General features: G+C 39.2%; 1 protein-coding gene across 2 annotated transcripts in view; it reads left to right on the top strand.

Moving 5' to 3' along the window:
- EGF (epidermal growth factor) overlaps positions 1–23,673 on the top strand; it is a 79,020-nt gene extending 55,347 nt beyond the window's left edge. The window contains exons 17-24 of one of the 2 annotated variants that reach the window (XM_072938628.1): positions 2,746–2,862; positions 3,534–3,659; positions 9,302–9,424; positions 10,713–10,857; positions 15,049–15,216; positions 17,679–17,796; positions 20,608–20,713; positions 22,611–23,673. In XM_072938628.1, coding sequence (XP_072794729.1) covers positions 2,746–2,862; positions 3,534–3,659; positions 9,302–9,424; positions 10,713–10,857; positions 15,049–15,216; positions 17,679–17,796; positions 20,608–20,713; positions 22,611–22,861 — 1,154 coding nt within the window. In that variant the 3' untranslated portion in view covers positions 22,862–23,673. The remainder of the gene's footprint in view (positions 1–2,745; positions 2,863–3,533; positions 3,660–9,301; positions 9,425–10,712; positions 10,858–15,048; positions 15,217–17,678; positions 17,797–20,607; positions 20,714–22,610) is intronic. The other variant, XM_072938632.1, reaches the window with a different exon arrangement.
- Positions 23,674–24,082: the final 409 nt, after the last annotated feature.

The raw sequence follows: 24,082 nt of genomic DNA, 5'->3' as shown, positions 1-24,082 counted from the left end.
AGTACTGGAAACATTATCATGTAAAGAATGTTACTCATTTGGTGACTGTTTATCTGCCATAGTTTGTGCTAAGTTCTGGGGGTGCCGTGATGAGCTGAATATAGCTCCAGTCTCCAAGGTCGCAGTCTGATGTGGAGACAAACAATGTGATAGAATACAATAATATTCATAATAAATATTAGCAGTATAGGGAACCTTTTCAAAGTCCCTAGGCATCCTTAGAGGCTCATAGAGCATATTTTGAAAGTCTAATGTTTGGGGGACTCTCAAGACCAAGATGAATGACAGATAATAACTTAGGCCACATGGGTGGGATTGGGGAGTGATTGAATGGCCAAAGATTTGGGATACATATGCAATAGGCTGTGTTTGGCTTCATACCTGGAGATTGTACTTTGCCTTGTGCAGAATAAATGAAACTGACTGCCTTGATGAAAATTACATCTTTCCCTCCCTGGATTGTGATCTATTTTGTCTTAGTCTGTAGAGTTTTAGTTCTGCCTAAAGTTGGGGTCTTATTTATGTTTTGCAGTGAGATTTCATTCCAAACAAGCATCTATGCTAACAAGTTTGAAAACTTTATATCAGATTTTAGGTCAATGTATTTTTATTCCCCAGAGATACACAGAGTGATATGTGGCAAGTAGATCTGTATACAACATAGCAAAGTGATTCAATCATAAAGTCTCATTGTCAAGTTTACTAAAATCATGAGGTTTTCTAAATTCATGAATAAAATGTAAAATTCTTAATGTAGCATGTTGAGCCCTGGAGAAACTAGCCTGAATCCAACTCACCAGCCTCCATTTGTGCCCTTCTGTCCCCAGCTTTCTGTGGCCTGATTTAACTACACTGGCCTTGCCTGTAACATGCTAGTGGTGTTTTCTCGGCCCGCAGTGCCCTTTCTACCCGCTCCCCTCCAAGTCTTGTGTATCCTTCAGATCTCAGCTTAATGTGCACTTTCTCAGAAAGCTTTTCCTAGCCTCCTGACCAGGTGAGGTGAGAGTTGTTTCAGTTCTCTAGGAACCCTGAACTGTTTCTTGCTTGTGCTTATTATACTTAAGTAATTAATCATGTAGAAAGCAGAGCCTTTGTCTGTATTTTCCACCACGATAATTTTGGCCCTCATTACGATCTGGCATATAATAGGTACCTCTGAATGAATTAATTTTACTAGTTTTACTAACAGACCCCAGAGTGTTCTAGTGGGATAAGGCTGATTCTGATTCAGGCTGTCACCTGAACACTCTTCTTTATCAGCCTTATCTAAATATGTATAATAATTTATAATTCTCAAAAGACTTTTTTTAAGTCACTTTTTCTTCAAGTTCTTAAAACAATCATGTGAAGTAGACTAGACAGAAACTGTCAACCTGTGTTTTAGGGAGGAGGCATGTGAAACAAGACATTCCTTCCTTCTGGAGCTGGTTTGTGGCAGAAAGAACTTTGACTACGGCCCATCCCTCCTGCAGATACACATCCATTGCTTTTCATTATGCAAAGCTGCCTTGGGGTTTGCAAGTTACCAAATAAATCCTGACTCATATTCTAATTTGAAATAATTCTGCAAGTGATTTAGAAGTCTTGGGTAACTGGATACTGTCCACCATACACTCTGAACAGCCTTGTGATTTGGGAGCTAGTCTTCCAAATAAATGCCACATCAAATGAATAATTGATTTAGTCTGAACTTACCCATCTCGAAGAGTCATGAGTGACAGGAGGTGATCAAGCAAGCATGAAGGGTATGTGTTCCCACAAGAGAAATCTTGCTCTAAAAGCTAAGCAAATCAAATGCAATTACCGGATGTCTGCATTCACATGACACCTAGATACTACTTAGATCATTTAACTTTCTTTAATTTATAGGCAACTTTGGAGGGCTTCTTGACTTCTTCTGTACTCAGATGAGCAAACTTAGCAGTGGAAAGGCAGAAAATAGTTTATATCTTACTGTGGTATGTCAGATACTCCAACTCCAACAGGGAGGAGTCATTTGAAGAATGACTATATAATTAAGTAGTTAAAGGAAAAAAAAAAACTTGCTCATGTTAATGGCTCAATATGCAGCTCCATCCCCTGAGGCATATGCATCTCAGTGGGGTATGAAATGAAATGATCCATTTATAGCATTTAGTTTTTATGGTTCGTGACTCTGTAAAAGTGCCTTGAGGTTTGCAAGTCACTGCATAAGTCTTGATAATCATGAATTCTGACATACATTTTCTGTTATATATGAAACATAACTTTAGTAAATTGATGATAAATCTTTTCGTAATTGAATCTCTTTGCCATGTTGGTACGCAGATCTACTTGCTCGATTTTAGTCTGTGTGTCTGTGCGGGATAAAAATATATCGACCTCTTTCGTATGTCATGATGGTTGGGAATTTTCAAATAGGCAATAACATTCTTGAAATTCGAGTTCATTTACTTTGAGACATTTTGTATTTCAAGTTTTCAGATTGTTAAAGAATTATAAATCAGTTGGCTTAGGGGTCTTTGAACACCGCACACTTGCTTAAGACTAAAGATTTGTTGAGAGCATGTAAATGGAAATATGTGGCCTGTGGGTCCTTTAATACAGATACAGTTTACAGGTCGATGAAGTGTTTCTGTTTGGAGGGTAACCTGTTCCGGAGCATGGGAAAGGAAGTCCTGGGATGTCCTGTAGCACCAAAACATGAAAATCCATGTTCCTCTCTGAGATCTGGAAATAATCTGGCGGGGGTCTCACTGTTTGCAGATGACGATGGCTGTAGTGCCATGGGATGCAGTCCACAGGCTCAGTGCGTTCCAGAGGGAGAGGATGCCACGTGTCAGTGTTTGAAAGGATTTGCTGGAGATGGAAGACTATGTTCTGGTAATAACAAAGGCCAGATACACATACTATCTGGAAAACAGTGAATCAGAAACACTCTCTCAGATCTTGCTGATTCAGTGTCTCCAGAAGGATTTATATAATCAGTAGGGTTGAATAAATTATTTGATATTATCTAAAAAGGTAATGGATGTATGTATAGAAAATATGAAACATATATTGTTATATTGAGTTTATATTAAAAGTTCATAATACATGCAATTGACATTAAGGAGAATTTATAATTAGCTTCAGAAGCATGAATTTGAGTTCAAGTCTAATTTGTAAACTCCCCAATTCCAATAAAAATACATTTTCCCCCCAAAAGCTTAGGTCGTAAGTTTTAGTTTATTAAATAGGTCTTGCTGGATGGGTTTCTATTTTGTATTGATAGCCATTACTGTAAAAACCTCAATTCTTATGGTCTCAAACTCTGGCAACAGAGTGATTCATTTACACATACTTAACTAATCGAACACCAAGAAATCTGTAAAAATAAATTCATAAGTGAACTTTATGTCCAAGATGCAGGATTTGCATTACATTTGCAAATGCATTACATTATACCTATAAATAGCTGAATGATCATATGTGAGATTACACTGTTCTTTACTACCATTTCGTTTATACCAGGATTCCCTGCATATTTCACTAGTTGACCATTTTGCCCACAGATATAGATGAATGTGAGATGGGTATCTCAGTTTGCCCTCCCCGCTCCTCCACGTGCATCAATACTGAAGGTGGCCACGTCTGCCGATGCTCGGAAGGCTACCAAGGAGATGGGATTCACTGTCTTGGTAAGAGAGCTGTGTGCTGAGGGAGATGGGTGAAGCAGGCCTTAGAGAATCAAAGAACATTGGGTGTGGTGGGCTGAGAAAAGACAGGATATAATTGGGGTGACACACATGTTCAGACTAAAAGAGGAGTTGTGTGATCTGTTCAAACTGATATATTGCAGTACTTGGTAAATAGTCAAGTTCATGTCCTTTTGCTATGACCACACTAGTCAGCTTCAGAACCCCTCAGAGGCTGTTTTCCCCTCCACCTTTCTAATTCTTTCTCTGAGGGCTGAGTGACATCAGTGCTTCATCAATACTCCATGCCTGGAGCCGTCACGGGGGGAATTGGACAGCATTTACTTTTCACTGAATCTGGCAATTGAACTGTGGTGAACTGCAGAGCTCGTGTAGGTTTGTTGGAAGCCACTGCTGTGTGTGAAGGAAAGGAGGTATGGTTTTGTGAAAGGGCTCACCAGCTGGCTCTTGATAAGTTCAAGCCACTGACATTTAGATATAAGCAAGGTATGATTAAGAGCTCTTTCATAATCACCATCCTCTGCCAAGGTCTGGGTGTGACTTGTTGGGTTGGGAGTTCACTGAGTGAATGTCATGTACCATTCCAGGTGTCAGTAGGACAGCATCGCTATACAAGTGAAGACCTGCCTGAAGCCATCGTGGCCCAGTGAAATAGTTATGTCAGGTTTTACAGGGCTTTAAAATGTCTCTTTCAGTATTTTCTTTTCCTTCTGAAAACAAAAATCTTTTCACGGTGAGGGGCAGGTGCCCTGATAAAAAAAAACTAAAATGGCATTGCTTTCTACCACATGTTGAGGTTAAAGATGAAATATCAATCATAACTAGCAATTCTCTGGATCTGATGGTTTAAATCAGACCTTTATCAGATTAGTTTTGTGGAGTCCACAGAAATCTGTAAATGCTCCTTTAAGCACATATTTGGCTGTCAGTCAGGAAAATGTCACTGCTCTAATTAAGCAGGCTCATAGATAATTTAGACAAATAGGCTTTGTATTTCATTTACTTTGAAGAGAAAGGAAGGTGTACTTTCTTGGATGTTTACACTGACCATACTCTGAATTCTCACTCTGTTACTAACCCACCTCCTTCCATGCAGCAAGGTATCGTGGCCCAGCCTGCCTGCCTGGCATGGAGTCCTCAGGCCACATGGAAGCACTGGACTTGTCCTTGTTCTCCATGCTGCCCCTCTGCTTCCAAGTATATATGTAGATACCGTGCTTTGATCCATGCCTGGCACAGAATAAGTGCTGTTTAAAATTGTTGTTGCTGTTCTTAAGAGTAGTTGTATTTCTTGGCTGAGAGTACATCTTTGTTTTTGCTTCTTGGAAAAGCTCTCTCTCATTCTCAAGGTGATATTTCATAGAGATTACAATAGGATGTCGGTTAAAAAAAAAAAAGAAGACTCCATTTGGGCTATTCCAGATAGTGATTCATTGTGACAAATATTTAACTGGCCCCTGTTAGTGCAAAGACATAGTACTGGGATCTTTGAGGAATACCAAGATGATAAGGCTGTCCTTGCTTACAAGAATATGACATAAAAGAAATGCAGCTGTATGATCATCTCAATAGATGCAGAAAAAGCATTTGATAAAATTCAACACCCATTTATGATAAAAACTCTCGCCAAAGTGGGTATAGAGGGAACATATCTCAACATAATAAAAGCTATATATGACAAACCTACAGCCAGCATAGTACTCAACGATGAAAAACTCAAAAGCTTCCCACTAAAATCTGGGCCAAGACAAGGATGCCCACTATCACCACTCCTATTCAACATAGTCTTGGGAGTCCTAGCCACAGCAATCAGGCAAGAGAGAAATAAAAGGGATCCAAATTGGAAAAGAAGAGGTAACAGTGCCACTATATGCAGATGACATGATACTATATATAGAAAACCCTAAAAGGTCCGCACAAAAACTATTAGAAGTGATCGAAGAATTCATCAAGGTAGCAGGTTACAGATTAACATTAAAACATTTCTTTACACTAACGATGAATCAACAGAAAAAGAAAGTAAATAAACAGTCCCCTTTAAAATAGCACCCAAAGTAATAAAATAGCTAGGAATAAATCTAACCAAGGAGGTGAAAGACATACACAGAAAACAATAAACCATTGATGAAGGAAATTAAAGAAGACTTAAAAAAAATGGAAAGATATCCCATGCTCCTGGATTGGAAGAATCAATATTGTTGAAATGGTCACACTGCCCAAGGTAATCTACAGATTTAATGCAATCCCTATCAAATTACCCAGGACATATTTCACAGAACTAGAACAAATCATAATAAAATTTATATGGAGCCACAAAAGACCTAGAATTGTCAAAGCATTACTGAAGAGAAAGAGGCTGGAGGAATAACTCTCCCAGACTTCAGACAATACTGTAGAGCTACAGTCATCAAGACAGCATGATATTTGTACAAAAACAGACGTATAGACCAATGGAACAGAATAGAGAGCCCAGAAATGAACCCACAAACTTTTGGTCAACTAATCTTCGACAAAGGAGGCAAGAATATACAATGGAATAAAGACAGTCTCTTCAGCAAATGGTGTTGGGAAAACTGGACAGCAGCATGTAAATCAATGAAGCTAGAGCACTCCCTTACACTATACACAAAAATAAACTCAAAATGGATCAAAGACTTAAACATAAGACAAGATACAATAAACCTCCTAGAAGAAAATATAGGCAAAACATTATCTGACATATATCTCAAAAATGTTCTCCTAGGGCAGTCTACCCAAGCAATAGAAATAAAAGCAGGAATAAACAAATCGGACCTAATAAAACTTACAAGCTTCTGCACAGCAAGGAAACCATAAGTAAAACAAAACGACAACCTATGGAATGGGAGAAAATTTTTGCAAACGATGAAACTGACAAAGGCTTCATCTCCAGAATATATAAGCAGCTCATATGACTTAATAAGAAAAAAAAAACAGCCCAATCCAAAAATGGGCAGAAGACCTAAACAAGCAATTCTCCAAGGAAGACATACAAATGCTCAATAAGCACATGAAAAAATGCTCAATATCACTAATTATCAGAGAAATGCAAATCCAAACTACAATGAGGTATCACCTCACACCAGTCAGAATGGCCATCATTCAAAAATCCACAATGACAAATGCTGGAGAGGCTGTGGAGAAAAGGGAACCCTCCTACACTGCTGGTGGGAATGCAATTTGGTGCAGCCACTGTGGAAAACAGTATGGAGATTCCTCAAAAGACTAGGCATAGACTTACCATATGACCCTGTAATCCCACTCCTGGGCATATATCCAGAAGGAACCCTACTTCAAAAAGACACCTGCACCCCAGTGTTCATAGCAGCACTATTTACAATAGCCAAGACATGGAAACAGCCTAACTGTCCATCAACAGATGACTGGATAAAGAAGAAGTGGTATACTTACACAATGGAATACTGTTCAGCCATAAAAATGACAACATAACACCATTTGCAGCAACATGGATGTCCCTGGAGAATGTCATTGTAAGTGAAGTAAGCCAGAAAGAGAAAGAAAAATACCATATGAGATCACTCATATGTGGAATCTAAAAAAAAAAAAGAAACCATAAATACAAAACAAACAGACTCATAGACATAGAATACAAACTTGTGGTTGCCAAGGGGGTGGGGCATGGGAAAGGACAGACTGGGATTTCAAAATCTGTAGATACTGACAGGCATATGCAGAATAGATGGACAAGATTATACTGGATAGCACAGGGAAATATATACAAGATCTTGTGATAGCTCATAGCAAAAAAAAATGTGACAATGAATATATGTATGTTCATATATTCAGTATAACTGAAAACTTGTGCTCTACATTGGAAATTGACACAACATTGTAAAATGACTAACTCAATAAAAAAATGTTATAAAATAAAAGTAAAAATAAAAATAATTGCAGCTGTGATAATTGGTGATGAAAAGTACACATCATAAGAGTAGCAAAAATTAAATGGAAGTTCAGAACTGGTAGAAATGTCTGTTTGCAGTATTGGGAACGACTTCGTGGAGGAAGTATCATTTTGCATAGACTTGGGGGCATGAGTACATTTTTATCAGGCAGAAATGTGAAGGAGTAGGGAGCATTTCAGCTATGAACACATCACAGGTGTTATTTGGGGGTAGAGAATAGCCTAATTGAGCACTGGGTGTGGATTGTGTGTGAGGGAGAACAGAAACTGAGGTTGGCAAGGCTGTGTTTAGTCTGCTCAGGCTGCCATATAAAATGCTGTGTAGACTGGGTGGTCTAAACAACTGAAATGTAACTTCTCAGAGTTTTGGAAGCTGGAAGTCCCAGGTTAAGATACTGGCAGATTTGGTTCCTGGTGAGGATCTGCCTGACTTGCAGACAGCCACCTTTTTTGCTCTACAGTCATGTGGCCTTTGCTCTGTGATCCGTGGGGAGAAAGAGAAAGAGATATCTCTGGTATTTCTTCCTCTTAAGGACATCAGTCCTATTGGATTAGGGTCCCACTCTTCTGACTGCATCTAACCTTAATTGCTTCCTTATAGGTCCTATCTCCAAATACAGTCACATGGAGAGTCAGGGCTTTGATATATGAATTTGGGGGGAATACAATTCAATCCATAACAGATAGATTGGGTTATGAATCTGAGGGTCAGTCATTGGGGTTTTACTTCTCTAGACCAGCACTGTCTAGTGGAAATCTAATGTCAGTCATATATGTGACTTAAAATTTTCTAGTAGCCACATTACAAAAAGTAAAAAGAGACAGGGGAAATTAATTTTAATAATATTTTATTTAACTCAGTATATCCAACATACTATTTTAATGTGCATAATAAATATAAAAATTATTGAGGTATTTTACCTTCTTTCATATGTCAGTACTTCATCTTCAAAATCTGGCATGGTTTTGCACTTACAGCACATTTCAGCGTGGGCTAGCTGCAGTGCAGGTGCTCAGAACTCACATGTGGCGATGGCTGCCCTATCGGGCAGTATGACTCTGGGCAACAAACACTAGCAGCCTTTGAGTCAAGGGTGCAGTGATGGAAGATGTGGTTTAGGAAAATTAATCTGGCACTGGTGGTGAGGAGTAGAGGGGAGGAGAGGTAGGGTGTAGGGAATGTAGTAAGGCTGCTCTTAAAACCGTGGAAAACAGATGAGAGGGAGGATCTAAATGTTAGGGTGATGGTACCTGAGAAGAGAAAAGGTGAATAGTTGGTAAAGTAATGACTTTGTTTATATTTATTAAAAAAAGGTAAAAGTGTTATATTTGATATGATCTGAACTTCTAAATGTTTGCCTGGAGATAGTTTATCAATCTCCAACTTTCCCACTGAGGTACTTGTGCTGGGAAGTGTCCTTTCCTTCCAAGCAACAGGAGAACTTCCAGCCTTACGTCAGGAGTTTACTTGCATGGGTCTGAAGCTGAGGGACCCAGCTCATCTCTTTCTCCAACATTTATGATAGAATTTTTGGATTTAAAAATGTGTAGAGCTCTGAGAGCATGTAGCATGAAAGAAGTTGAAAATGCTCCCCTTCCGGAATATTGGGTTTTCCAATGATGTGACCCTCTTTTCTCTTTTGCACCCCCTTTTCTCCTTCCTACTCCCTTTTCCTGGCAGATATCAATGAGTGCCAACTAGGCGTGCACACCTGTGGGGAAAACACCACCTGTACAAATATGGAGGGAAACTATAGCTGCTTGTGTGCTGGCAGCCTGGCTGAACCTGGGTGGATTTGCCCTGGTGGGTTGGTGGGTGGTCTAGATCCTAGGAGAGGGAATTGATACCCAAGTGTATTTCCATTAGAGCTTCTAGAAATCATTTGGTTCAGTCAGGCTGGTGGTGAGTTTACTTTCCTGATTAGATTGATACTGGGGTTGAGAATGTGAAATAATCCAAGTATTCATAATTTAATAGCATCTGGAATAAATCCTTTTTAATTGCTCACAATTCAATAAAGGTGGGAACACAGGTGGTTCTCTTTAACTCTGCAGGTAATGTCCTGATTTGTAATGTTGATTTCTGGGGCTGCTGGAAAAACTCTGCAGGGCTAGACAGGTTGGGAGGATGTCTGGTCTGTTAGCATTTTGAATCACTTTCTAGGATTTTAAAAAGTCAGTATTTCTCGATCTGAATTAGAAATTTTTCAAATGCTAATAATGGTCAATTCCTGCTTCCTGAACCCTATCCCCATAACAGCAGTGTCTGCTCACCATCAGCACCTGGGAAGGGAAGCTGGCTCTATAGACCCTGGAAGCCAGGATCAGAGGCTCTTCCCCTGTCACTGCCAGCTAGTTACCTGACTCAGCTCTGCAAGCAGAAAGCATCCTAAGGAAGGAAAGTTCTGCACTCGCTTGGGTCTCTGCTTTTTTAGCACATTATTTTCTAAAACAACTTGCTCTTCTTAAAGGCCTTGGAAGACTGTTAATACTTACATAGTCAGCTACACACCCTACTGTTTTCCTTTTAAAGAGCAGTGAACCATTCAATAAAAGGGATGTTACCATTTTGGCATTCCCCTCTGTTATTGTAACATTTCCTTTTTGTCAAAGTTGCTACTCTTGTCTTTGAGGGGTCCCCTGAAAGTTAAATCATTTTTAGAAGAAAGTATTGTGTAGGAGAAATTTTTGAGACTCCCAGGAAACTGGGGTAGTAGCCTCTGTAGTGGTGAGTGGTTTATACATAAGCCGTAAAAAGATACTGTGGTTCAGCAAGACCTTAAAGCTAACTTGTTTTACATGGTGTGTGTTTATGGATGACAGATGTGCTTTTATAATAATACCAGTGACTTGGGATTCATACGATTTTAGGATTGACCATTCTCTCACTTGCCTCCAGTATGCTTTATGTCAGATAATACTGAACCTAAAGGAGGAATGGCTGGCTTCATGGTGAATGACATAAAGTCTGATTAGGAAAGTGAAACTATTGTTCTATCTCACAAATTGTTCACAGAAATTAGTTCCTGTTTTTGATATATGAAAAACCCTAATCAGTTCAGAAAGTAACAGAAATGCCTTGATTCTCCTAGACTCTACTCCGGTGTCTCACCTCTGGGAGTATGGCCACTTTTCTGTGAGAAATGGGTACCGCAAATGTCCGCCGTCCCATCATGGGTACTGTCTCAACGGTGGTGTGTGTACTTATCTTGAACTAATCAACCACTCTGTCTGCAAGTAAGTCAGCCTGTTTTTTCTGACAGCACAGAGATATATTGCAGCCATAACTTTTAGTGGATTTATAAAATTTATATTGAGATTTTTCTATAATTAGGTTTTTCCATATGCATTTACATATATAAATTGTGTGTGTGTGTGTGTGTGTGTGTACATGCATGTGTTGCACCCTCCTTGCATATTACACCCCCCACACACACCAGGTGCCAGTGGTAAATATAAAATTTAAGGAATTGGTGATTTTCCCTGTTACTTAAATATCTTGATGTTACTACTGATACAGTCTGGGGATTAAACTGAGAAGATTTCTTAAAACTTTGATTTATTTTCTGCCAAATAGATGAAGAGCATCCATGCTGTGTTTCTGAATTTAAAAAGTGTCACACTAGACATCTTGCCTTCAATTCTCAAAACTATTTGTGTGTGTATATATATATATTTCCCCCCCTTTTACTTCCTAATAGTTGGCATTTACAGGTTTGTTGTTTGGTAATAACTGCTGGATGCAGCCATGGCTGCCTTTTCCTCTGCTTTTGTCCCCGTTATGGTTTCGGTGGGCAAAGTGTCAACCTGAAGAGAGGGTTCAAAGAAGCCCTGGAACTGTGAGGTGCTCCCACTACACTCACTTGGAAAACACCCCCCTCAGAGTCTTCAGTAAAACCACACTTACAAGATCTAGTTCTGGATCAAATCTTACTTTTAATTACTTTCATTTTTTGAAGGCAATATAAGGGAATCAAAAAATAAATAGGTCTCTTATGGCTAGACTCCTGACTCATGAATAATTCTCTACGTGGCTGAGGAAGGAGTGATAGAATATTCCAGTCCTCACAAATAGATGCTATAAGCTTAAAGGCTTTGATTATTTTATCAATAATACTCAGCAGAAACATAGTCTGAATTATTAGAAGAACAAGTTATATTCTGTGATAAAGTGTATGGCCTTGCATTATAAATCATGTCAGCCTGACAAAAATAGTGAAAAATGCTCATGAATATTAGCAAAAATAACACAGTTCTAGTAGAAATCTTTTTCCATATTCATATTTTATGCTGTGATTTTCTAACCTAAGGTAAAGTTTAGTACTTAACAGTAATCATCCTTGATTTTGATAATAAGAATCAAATTGTTTTTACCTGTTTGTGGCTCCTTACTATTCCAAATAGTGAAATTCTGAAGACAAATGTGTTAGTCATGGTTTGTGTTTCTCTCTGATACTTGAACTCTGGGTTACAAAAGGCATTATTGTAGTATGAGGGTACTGCAGAGTTGCATATTGCAGTTAGTAAATTAATTTCATTTGGACCGAATTCATTAAATGAATTGTGAACTCTTTAGCACACTGCTTTTTTGTCATTAAATCCTGATGAAAATATCATATTTCCCTGATAATGTTTTAAACACAAGCTGCACAAAATGACGATTAAACTGAAGTTAACACTTAATTTTAAGGACCTTTCATTGAAAGCAATATTTAAAATATCACCAGAGTTCCTATTAATCTGGATCATAACTTTGTTTTTGAATTCTATATTTAATACAAACATGGTTTAATCAAACATTCAACCTTTCCCTCCTTCCCTGCCCTGATGACCTCACCTTGTATTTAATTCCATAATAAAATGTCTCTAGGGGGTGCTTCCCAGTCCAGTTTTGATTTGAAACACTTCATAGGCATCATTCTGTACAGAGTGTTCTTAATGTTGTGAGAAGGTTGATAAAGGTTGCTTGGAGGCTGTGGAAGCTCCCCTCAGATACAGGGACCCCCTGGCTGCCCCGAGGATGCAGAGGATGTGAGAACTGAAAGTCTCCATGCCCAAAGTCTTCTTCACAGGTTCCCTGCTCGGGGGATTCTCAGAGGACTCCAAACCTCCTGACCACAGAAGAGGTCCTCATTTATTCTGGTTTGGATCCCTTCCAGGCAGATCTTCTTCCACCCAAGTTCCCCCAACATCAGTGCTGTGAAACATTTCATAAACAAAGAGTCGTGTGGCTAAATCAGTTAGAGAAATGCTGCATATGCTAGCCTTCAGTTCTTGATTCATTGTACACCACAACACATGAAAAAGTCTTACTGACCTTAGTTTAGTCCAGAATTTCTTGAAATTATTTGACCATGGAAACTGAAACTTACTTGGCCAGAGAATCTTGTGTTTGGTATAGGAGAAGAACTAACTGATAATCCAAAGAGCTAGTGGTGTGTGGCCCGCCTCTGTGAAATTCTGGCTGGCTGCTCTGGGGCCTTACAAGGCTGAGAGGCTTTGATATTGCAGCCTGCCTTGGCTCCTCAGGTCTCTTGTCATGAGCTTGTTATATTCTTTGAGAGCCTAAAATCTCGAGAGGATTAGAGATACGGCCTTTTAACATTCAGCAGTTTAAAAGTGGCTGAAAAATTGTGCTGAACACTGGAATTTGACACAACACTGTAAAATGATTATGAATCAATAAAAAATGCAAAAAATAAATAAATAAAATAAAAGTGGCTGCTAGGCATTGATAGTAAATGTCTATATGCAAAGATAGCTAGAATTAAAACAACATCCTGGACAGCCAGGGGTAACTTGGTGGTCCTTTCTGCTACCTACACTCAGATCCTGCATTCTCTTACAGAGTCTGTTCTAGAAGAATAGTTTTTCAGAGGTGCATGGAGCTTAAAACCCTTTCTGAAAGTGACCCAATGTAGTAAAAAGAACACAGGTTTTGAAATCAGAGAGCCATTTACACCAGACTTGCCATTCACTAGCTATGTGACCTGATACAAATGACTTAACCTCTTTGAATCTCATCTTCCTCATCTGTAAACTGGGGATGTGCCATCAAGAATAAAATAAGTAAAAGTGCCTAGCACAGTATCAGAAACATAAGGTGCATAACAGATGTTAGTTCTTTTCCCTCCTGTCTCTGAAAGTGCCTCGCCAAAGCTCCAATGACCAACTCAGGGGTTAGACTCGAGACCTTCACGGGCTTCATCCGTGCATTAGGTGCTTGCTTCATCCAAAGCTTTTCCTACACTGCCTCTTCCCACCGCAGGGACTGGTATCAATTCACTTTATATTCATTCCTTCACCTCCATTTGGAATGAAGTGGGGACATGGGCATAGAGACCGTGGATCCAGGGCCAAGGGGAAGAAATTCCTAACAAGTGAGCATCACAAAATTTTTAATAGAATTTTTCTGTGCTGCTTGTTTTATTTCTTTTTTAATCGAAGTATGGTTGTTTTACAATGTCGTGTTCGTTTCTGGTGTACAGCACAGTAATTCAGTTATACGTGTATATATCTTTTTCATATTCTTTATCATAGGTTTTTGAATATAGTTCCTTGTGCTAAACAGTAGGACCTTGTTATTTATTTTATATATAGTAGTTTGTATCTGAAAGTAATAGAATATTTTTAAAGTATATGCTCTCGCAAAGAATAATAGAATATAGTTGTTGTATCCAAGATCCTGAGTTTCTGGAAGCATGCATTCCCAGTAGATGGCAGCATTGTTTCATCTACTTTCATCTGAAGGATCACAGACCTTCAGATTTGTGTTGGTCTCTGGTAATTCCAGTCACAGCTTCACTAATGAAGCAGCAGTGAATGCTGATTTTCCTTCTTTAGGTTTTCCATCTTGAAGAAACTAGGCAAATGCTTGTGGGTAGCCACTGAGACCTTTTGGCCTGTAGTGATTAAAAAAAAAAAAGGGAGAGTGATTTCCTCTGCAGTCTGTGCTTCCTCTTCAGAGACCACTCATATCCTTTTACAGCCTGGTCTCAAGTAAGACTCTGCCTTCAAATTCTTCCTTCTTTCGACCTGTACTCATTGCAGTCTGGCCAAACATTTGTTCCAAAACTTCTTTGGCTCATAAGGCAGAGTTGCTTTGTGTTGGTCTTAGAAAGAGCTCTTGATAGGATTTTAGCCTAACAGAGATTGGTCTTTAACCAGTGTTCTGCAAAGCCTTATGGAGGCGCTATGCAAATAATCCCCTATCTATCCCAGGGCCAACAGACCAATGGGGGAAGTCCATGCTGCATTAACTTGTCAACTAGAGTGCTTTCAACAGACCATTGATGGATTTTCCATATGCTTCCGAAAAAGAGCTGAGGCTGAAATGCAGAGGTTGAGAAACGGCTGGCTATTGAGTGTAAAAATATTAACATGTATGGCCATGGCTCACTGCTGACCTCTGTTTGTGTGTTGTCACAGCTGTGTTGTTGGCTTCTTCGGGGAGCGATGTCAGTCCCAAGACTTTACATGGTGGGATCTGCGCCACGCTGACCACGGGCAGCAGCAGAGCATCACCGTGGTGGCTGTCTGTGTGGTGGCACTGGTCCTGCTGCTGCTCCTGGGGCTGTGGGGGGCTCACTACTACAGGTGACTTTTCTTCCATTGGCACTTTCAACCTCCTCCTAGCTCCTGGGAGCTCCTTGCGATGAGCTTTGTCTACACAGTTATTTCATTTAACAAGTAGAATAGCACTAAAAGAAAACAAAAAATGGTCCAGGATTTCACTGCTCTAAAATATCAGTGGTTTTATTGTTCCATTCTAGTCTTTGCGCATAGACCTGTGTAGTTTATGGGATTGTTATTTACCATAATGCATTTTTATATTCCACTTTTTTCTTTTAGCATCACATGGTTTTCTCCCCACAGCCTGCATGTAACTATAATTTTTCATGGCTGCCTTCCACTGAGTTGATTTCCCACAAAGTATTAACTTTGGTTCAAGAAAATCAGTATCTTCCCTAACTTGGAAAGAAGCTTCTGGTTCTTGAAGCTTATGTTTTCAATAATTTCAAGTTAAAAGTTTAAAACTGTGGAATGATACTATTTACACATTTAATTAAAAAAAAAACACTACATAAGGGTGAAGAAATGGGCATCGCATTGTTTGCTCATTTTCTACTATCTTAAAAAGTAGGATAGTATCTCCACTATCATCAATATTGAAAAGCATTTTATGTACTGTTGTAGTTTGGCATATAGGAATTAATAAATGCTTTCTGTTGTTATTGTTAGATTTTCCATGAACTGTAATCTTACCCAAGGAGTCACATATTCTGAACCCTTTTCTATCTTGAGATGCAGGATTCTCAGGTACAAACTTGAAATTTTAATTCAGTGGTCCATCAGTAACCATTGTACTTTTTAGGCTGGTATTCAATCAATATCTTGGATGTTTGTAGGAAGAATATTGAATAATCTGTGGTTCATCCCATTGGACAGAACATCAAAAGACAAGTAGATGCTTGGCAAATAATGTAGAAAAAACAGAAGGAAGAAACTTAAGTACATATATACTATAATTATTAAGTATTTTTTCTTATTCTATGGGCTGTGACATAGTAAGATTCTGCTAAGATCAAATTAAAACTGCCAGCCTAAACATTGCCATATTACTAATGAATACCAATAAATACAGCTCTAGCATTGAGTTTTTAAGTTAGATATGTTAGCGATTTTCTTTAAAGAGTTAAAATCAGTTACTCCTCCTTTTGTATCAGATTGTGTAGACTGACTTTTCTATATCGACTACTCAATACTGTTTGTCTTGTGTATCTCTGAAAAGATTAATGTTTGTGGAACTAAGTAATTTTAAAGTATTTAAGATATTATTACTTCATAAAACTTGATTTCTTGGAAGGACCCCTTTGTAAGGAAATCAACAGGAAAGTAATGTCAGAAACTATAATTTGGAACTTTGGAACTGTTTCTATTAGCCACTTAATTTTTTTTCCTCATTGCCTTTGATTAAAAATAATAACCCACACCATTTCCTAGTACTATCTGTTACATGGAATTCATAGCTCTGGGATGGGCTTCCCCAGCAGCCCCTGCCTTCCTTATTGCCTTTCCTCAGAATGTGCAGGCAGGCCTGTCTGACTAAGCATTGTGCTCCTAGAGAAAATTAAGCTGCCATCTACCCCAAGATAGCAGTGCCATTTTGGAGTCTTGAGTCTGGCTGGTGGTCTTCCCCACCATCTTTCCTTTATTGCCTTCCCTTAAATGGGTGCTCAGTGTGTACCTGTCTCTCTCTCTCTCAAGGCTATGCTTTGAGGACAGGGATCCCATTGTAAGGCTCCATCTCCCTCCCTTCCTCCCCCCAGGGCATGACATCATGCCTTGAAAAGACTAGCACTTAATGTTTGTCAAATAAGTATTTTATAAAACTGGATTTGGAGGCAGGACACCTAGTCCATTCCCTGGCTTGGCAGCTACGAGACAGTCTTCTCTTGGGTGTTCCACTCCTTGTGTTCTTGCTCTGACGCCTTTGAAATTGCAGCAGGCCAAGGAAGGAGCCTAGGCTTTGTGTCATTGTGACCCACCTCCTGGGCTGCCATTGGTAGCTGTGTGCCTTGAGTGCATCAATACTGTTGTCCAGCCCCGCTGGCTTCACTTGTAAAATGGAGCTAATAGAGGGTGTGTCACACAATTGCTGTGATAGTATTTCCATAGGCACTCCCTCCCCCACAAAATTCTAAGTCCATTTAGGTAGACATTTTGTTGTTGTTTTTCCAGTCACTAGTACTAGGACAGAGCCTAGGATATAGTTTGTACTCAATCAATGTGTCCATGACTGCATGGCTCCCCTCTGCCTCACCCCATGCCCTCCACTCTCTTCTTACAGTACCTTGGAAAGAGTGAAGCATCATCTGGAAAGTAATGCAGGAAAGAATACCTTAAAATCCCAAAGTTATGCTTCTGGTATTCTTAATACTTCTCTCCCATGCGTTTTAAGTACCTAAATTTCAGTAGCAGAAGTAGTTGTCCCTGCCCATCAGTGAGTGTGCTGTTGTTTTGTTTTGAGATTGTCTCACATTTTGGCTTTATTGCAGGACTCAGAAGCTGCTATCGAAAACTCCAAAGAATCCTTATGAAGAGTCCAGCAGAGATATGAGTGGTATCGGGCCTGCTGATGGCGAGACTGGGATGTCCTCTTGCCCCCAACCTTGGGTAATGTGACCAAAGTACTCGAAGCAAGAAATTGGTTTTAAATTAATCCTTGTTCATTTTTTTCTCATTCTTCAATCAGTTCAAAGAGACTAGAACATGTTCTAGCTTCCACCTGGTGCTAATAATGCCCAGCACCCCAGTAACAGGGGAGGTCCTGGGTGGGCAGTGGGGGTGGGGGATCTGTGTCCTAAATTAATCAGACAAGCTGAAACAGTGCCATAACATAATGGCACAGGACATTTATGGGTTTTTTTTTTCTATCATGTAGTTTTTTCCTGTAACAGCTTTTTATGTCTTTGTGAAAAGTCATTCCCAGTTTTTAGGTGATCCCTTTCAGATGGATGCCTTAAAAAGCCAAGATTATCCTCCTGATTTTCTTAACATTTCTTTTCTCACACATATTTTAAGTCCCTAAACTTCAGCAGCAAAACAGTTGCCATGTTTAGCAAACAAAAATAAAGGACACCTAGTTAAATTCATACTAATACTAAAAGCCCAAATTTAAATTCAGATTTAACTGGGTATTCTGTATTTTATCTGGCAACCCTGTACATTTTCCAAACAGCATAGGGATGATTGGGAAGTTCAAAATGCTTCATAGATCATCCACTTGAGCAATTGACCCTCAACACTAGAGGGCAGACTTGGGACAGGCACTCTTGAAATTGTTGGAATTTCCATTTCCAGAATCCTGTCAGAGGTAACTTGACTGGTTCAGTGTGTGTTGTTGATATCATTTCTGGTATATATTGTGGAAGAGGCTGGACTATTGGCAGGTCCACGGGGGAATGAAAAACTGGCAGCACCTAGGGAAAAGGTTATTAGGGAGAGGTTTTGGAGGGGCAAAGGCAACATTTGGGGTCTTTTCCATGTCATTTCTTCCACTCCCCAGCCTCTACCTCACGTGCATTTCCAGAGAATAGCTTTCCTGTGGCTGTGCTTTTGACTAACAAGTGATCATCTGTCCCTGCCTGTTATAGGCATTCAGTGCATACTTATTTTTTTGGTTGAACTTGAGTACAGAAATACAGTAAGAATTGTGAATTCTGGCTTTGCTCTCACACCATTTGGCTGATTTTCAGCGAGTCACTTAACCACTGTTTCCTCATCAGGACTCCAAGGTATTTGGATTATATGAGCTCTAAGATCCTGTCTGTCTCTGGAGATTTTGTAGGTGTGTAAAGTTCGGTGGACTTAACTATACAATGTCCTCAGTTCTTTGAAGCTTCATGACTTTGTGGACTTCTCGATTACCCAGATTGCATGTGTCAGTCTCTATGGTACTTCCTTCAGTTTCGGATAGCAAGTTTAGTTCATCTTATTTAAATCATGGGAGAGAAGGAGAAGCACAGTCTGTGTGTATCTAGCTTTTTAAAAGATCAAAAACACTTGCCACCGTCGTGAGCAGCTTGCTGGCTCAGGGCTGTGGTGGGAGGCCTGGGGATGCTGAACTCAGTCTCCCAGCCATCAGAACTGTCGTCGACACTAATGGTTGCTGCAGATATCTTTGCGGGTGGGAGAGAGCTGAGCACCCAAACTGAAGGAGAAGCAGCAGAAACAAATTTGTTTCCATCGGCTGCCTTCCCCAACCCAGCACAGAATTCTGAGACCTATTGACAGAGAGGCATGTGGTTGGACAATTTGCAGTGCAGAGGGCTGGATTTTGGCTTGAGCCAGAAAAGTGGGCATGTGCCCTTAAACAGTGGGTCATGTATCAGTTTTGCAGTATGTTACTGCAGAGATCACTGATGAGGAGATGGTGAAGTGTGATTAGTGTTGTGGAAAACAAGAAAATGGAAACATGTTCAGGGGACTTACCCTTCTCTTACTAACGTTTCTCTCCCTAATCAACTCCATTCATTATTCTTGTTACACTTTTCTCAAAGAGGAACATGACCAAGGAGATTTTTTTTTCTATTCCTTTTCCTCATTGTATTTCTGCGTTCTGGGCTCATTATATAGAGGGCCCACTTCTGAATCCATAGGGCATAATCAACCAAAACCTTGGGGCATTCCCTCTGCTGCGTTCCTGATTGGCAAGGACGGACTTCACCAAACTGCATCCTTCATCCTGGGTCGTGGGGTCACTTCTTTTCTTTCCTTTTATCGTTAGTCTGCTTTAATCTCTGATCTATCTGGTGTGACTGTGAGTCTGTGAACTCTGCTCAGTCTGCATTGCAAGTGCCCAGTCAAATGTGGACAGTACAAACAATGACAAAAATAATCATTTTGTTGACCAAAGAGAAATGATGTTTTCTGGGCCTGACTTTTAGAATTCTGATTCCCAAGCTGTTCAGGCATGAAAAGACATCTCATGCATCCCTGCAAAATAGCAGTTGCACTATTAGTTCTTATTCCCACTAGTGAGCCCAGATTACTCAGAACTTGGTAGCACGTTTAAGTGAATTTTATTAACTAAGCACACACACATATTTGAAAAGTTGGAGCATGTACATGTATGAAATATTTGGCCAGTGGACAGTGCTCAGACCACTTGTGAATTCTTGGATTGCTTATAGTAAAAAGTAACCCCCAGGGATCCATGACCCACAAGTTGGGATTCCAGAATTAGAAGAGTAATTCAGTAAAGGTATTGGCTGTGCCTAGTGGCTTTAATAGGGAATAACATAAGGTTTCTAACTGAAAACTGAATCTTTCATTAGCCATAGGGATAAATTTGATCAGGGGCTTTCTTTCAGCTTCCACCCTCCATAGGGTGAACATGACCAAGCCACAGACTTTTATTTAATGTATGTTGAGATAATTTATGAATTTTAACAATGTTCTGTCTCTCCCTTTTGTTCTCTGCAGTTTGTGGTTATAAAGGAACATCAAAACCTCGGGAATGGAAGTCAACCTCTAGCCCTCAAGGATGGCCTGGTAGCAGATGTTGGCCAGTTTTCTTCCCTGGAGCCTGGTGAATGATTATCTTTACCTGGATCTTGAGGGTTTCCGTGAACGTGAAGAGTCTCATCTATGCACAGAAACAATAGTTAAATTGTATAAGCTATAAATGACATAGAACTTCAGAGAAATATATTTGGACTAGATTCTTATCTTCTGTGAGGTTACCATTTCACTCAAAACTCTGGTTGCACAGCAGTCTGCTAGATTCCTTTGAGCAAGCACAGAATGAGTGATTCTTTGTTTTTGAATTAGACTGGAATTTGAGGTCATTTTTGGGGCTTGGGATCTATTTTGGCATCTGTAGGTATGGTTCCAGTGAAATTGCAAATGGCTTCAAGAACATGTGTTCCATGTCCTTGTAGGAAGGGTTTTTGTGAATTTAGGTTGATCTGAGGGGGTTCTCCTAGGGATGTGGGAGTATTTAAGTTTTATCAGGGGCTAGTGCTCAGCCAGATGCCTGGCCATCTTGAAATCTAGCCAGACCACTGGGAGAGAGGCCATAAAATCCACCCACGTTCTCAGACTGTTATGGAACTCAGTCTGCTTCAGGTAGATGTGGAGTTAGATGTGATTTGATGTAATACTTTTGCCAAGAGTTGGATTATGATAAACTTGCTGGGCTTGGATGTAGTATTTCCTAACTCAGAGGACAAGGTTTGAACATGCTTTGTATCATAAGCTTTTACAAAGTTTCAGAGAAACTTTGAGTCAACAAAAATAGTTCCTCTGCTAATGAGAGGTGCTTCAGCCCCACTTATATTTTTTTGGTTTTTGCCCTTCATAAATATGCTTATTACCATTCTCTCCTCCTTACATTTCCTTGTAGAGAGAACATAGACTTGTTGTTTTGAAAACTCACTCTAAATCCCCCTCTCATACCTATGTTGCCATGTAACCCAAATTCAGTATAACTTTATTTCCTAATTTGAGGAAGGTTCTGGATATTAAGGTATGCTTCCAAATTGAATATCAAAACTACAATGTAAAATGTATTTTAATATATATTGTTACTAGAGTTTCTACCTGGATAATGAAAATTTAGCATTTTCAAAAGTTCCTTGGGTTTTTGTTATTAGTAGCATTTTTGAAAGTAGTGGAATATCTTGTAGTTTCATAGTACCTTTTATTGAGGTGCTAAAAGCAAATAATTCTTTTTTATGAAGGTAATCTCCTTTAGAGGTACATATAATGTAATTTTTGCAAGATAATTAGTAGTGCAATTTAAAGAGTATGGTTAAACTCAGAAAAAAACCAAGAACTGAGTACTCAGGATTAAATTAGAATCTCTTTTTCTTCATTCTGTTGCAGTTTAACCCATTCCTTATGAGCCACTTATATATTTGTCTCCCAATATGAGTGATCATGTTCCCAGTTGTGTCCAGCCATCTCATAAATGCCTGTTTACGAAAGTGCACGTAGAGATTGGAGGTGGAGAGGTAGAGTGGAAAATGAGATAAATAAGATTGGCCCTGAGCCAATTCTTTCTCTGTACTCCTGGAAAACCCATTAAACCACAGGCTATACCAGTGGTGGATCCATAGAACCATATTCATTGACCTTAGCTAACATCAACTGGGGCAGGTTAAGTGCAGAGTACCTTGCTAGGGGAGAGATACTAGCATGTGTTTAAAACCTGAGCTCTGTTCTCAAGTCATATGGTCCAGATGGGGAGAGAGGAAGTACACAGGGAAAGCTAAAGAGCAATGTCAGATAGCACAGTCTTTTGAATCATCTTAACTAACCAAAAGTATTGTAATTCTTTAAAAACTGGGTCCAGAATGGTTTGAAAATGGGATCATTTTGTGCCTCATATTTCAGGCTTACTCTCCAGTCACTACTGTTTGGTTCTCTCTTGCTAGACATTGTGAGTGCTGTGAATACTGAAATGTCTTTTTTCTCTTATATAGGGCCACTGCAGTCACCACCGTGGAGGAAGGAGCCCCAGATGTATATGGGCGCAGAACAAGGATGCTGCATCCCTTCATCTGGTGACAAAGGCTCTGGCCTCCAGGGGACGAAGCGTAGCTTTCATCTACCCTCCTGTGGGGTACAACCCATTGCTGTGGGGCTTGAGAAGTCCGATTCTCTCCTGTCAGCTAACCCATTAAGGCAGCAAAGAGCCCCAGATCCACCACACCAAATGGAGGTGACTCAGTGAAAACTGGAATTGAAAGTAAGCTCAAGAAGAACAATTATTGATGGCCAGTAGTATTTCATTTCAAAAAGTAGAGGAAAAACAGATTTTTGTTCTACTGTCTCTATCTAATCACCTACTCAGAGTCAGAGACAAATACACATGGTGATTTTGTGTCTTCCTTCAAGTAGTCTCACTGCGGGTTTTCAAGTAAAAGTCACTGGGAGAATCACTATATAACTCACTAGAAACCAAAAGTGGGACAGTAGTGCTTTGTAAACTGTGTTGTCTTCTATAATCAGTACACACAGATTTTTTTACCTGCAGCCCCAGAAGAAATCTGGGGTTAAAGCAATCAGTCATACAGTTACAATTTCTTTTATCTGGACAGAACATTTACCTTAATCTTATGAAATGGTTAGAATATTAAAATTATTATTATAATACATTATAGGCATTTAATTTATCATTAGTGTGGTCCATGCTGGTAATTTTGCAGAATAAATTTTGATAAATTAATGGAAAATGTACTAACTTAGAACCTGATCTCTTAAGAATTAGATGGCTTTTTTTTTTCTGTTTTAAAATCTTTGAATGAAAACACTGAACTTTTAAAACATTACCCAAGAGACTTGTGTTTCTCAATCATTTACTGTCCTTTCTCCCACAGTTTTTTTTTTCTAATGAAAATGGTAAATTCCCCCTTTGTGTGTTTGCACAGAATTTTCACTTATTTTCAAAATATGAGATTATAAGCAAATTACCTGATTTATTTTCATTTTGGACAGCAATCAGTGTCTTCTAGTTATTTAAATAAAATCAGCATTAAATGAAAATTTTATTGTACGCTTAGTTAATAAGTTATAGTTTAATTTTTATGTATAATTTATAATTTATTTATAATTTAATTTTAATTAAGGAGATGTTAGAGTCAAGCCAAAATGATTTACAAGCTTGCTATTGTTACTTTAGAAAAAAAAGAACTTGAAATCTCTCTGATGTTATAAAGTAAAATTTCACAAGGTGTTCCAATTAAATATCATTCTTGCAGTCAAGTCATTGTTACTATGAATTACACAACCTAATACAGTAACTGGATTGTTTTGGGCTTTGGATTATTCAGTTTATGCATTAACTATTCCCTTTGCTTATCTTTTCTTTCCTTTCTCTTGAACTCCTTGGACTTTGGTTATACCAGAAGTCAGCATGAAAAGGAGTTGAAGCACGTCTCAGGTAGATACTTCT

Source organism: Vicugna pacos, chromosome 2 (assembly GCF_048564905.1).
Source record: "Vicugna pacos chromosome 2, VicPac4, whole genome shotgun sequence".
NCBI classification, from domain to species: domain Eukaryota; kingdom Metazoa; phylum Chordata; class Mammalia; order Artiodactyla; family Camelidae; genus Vicugna; species Vicugna pacos.
Note: the sequence above shows the minus strand (reverse complement) of the source record. Positions and strands in the feature narration are given on the sequence as shown.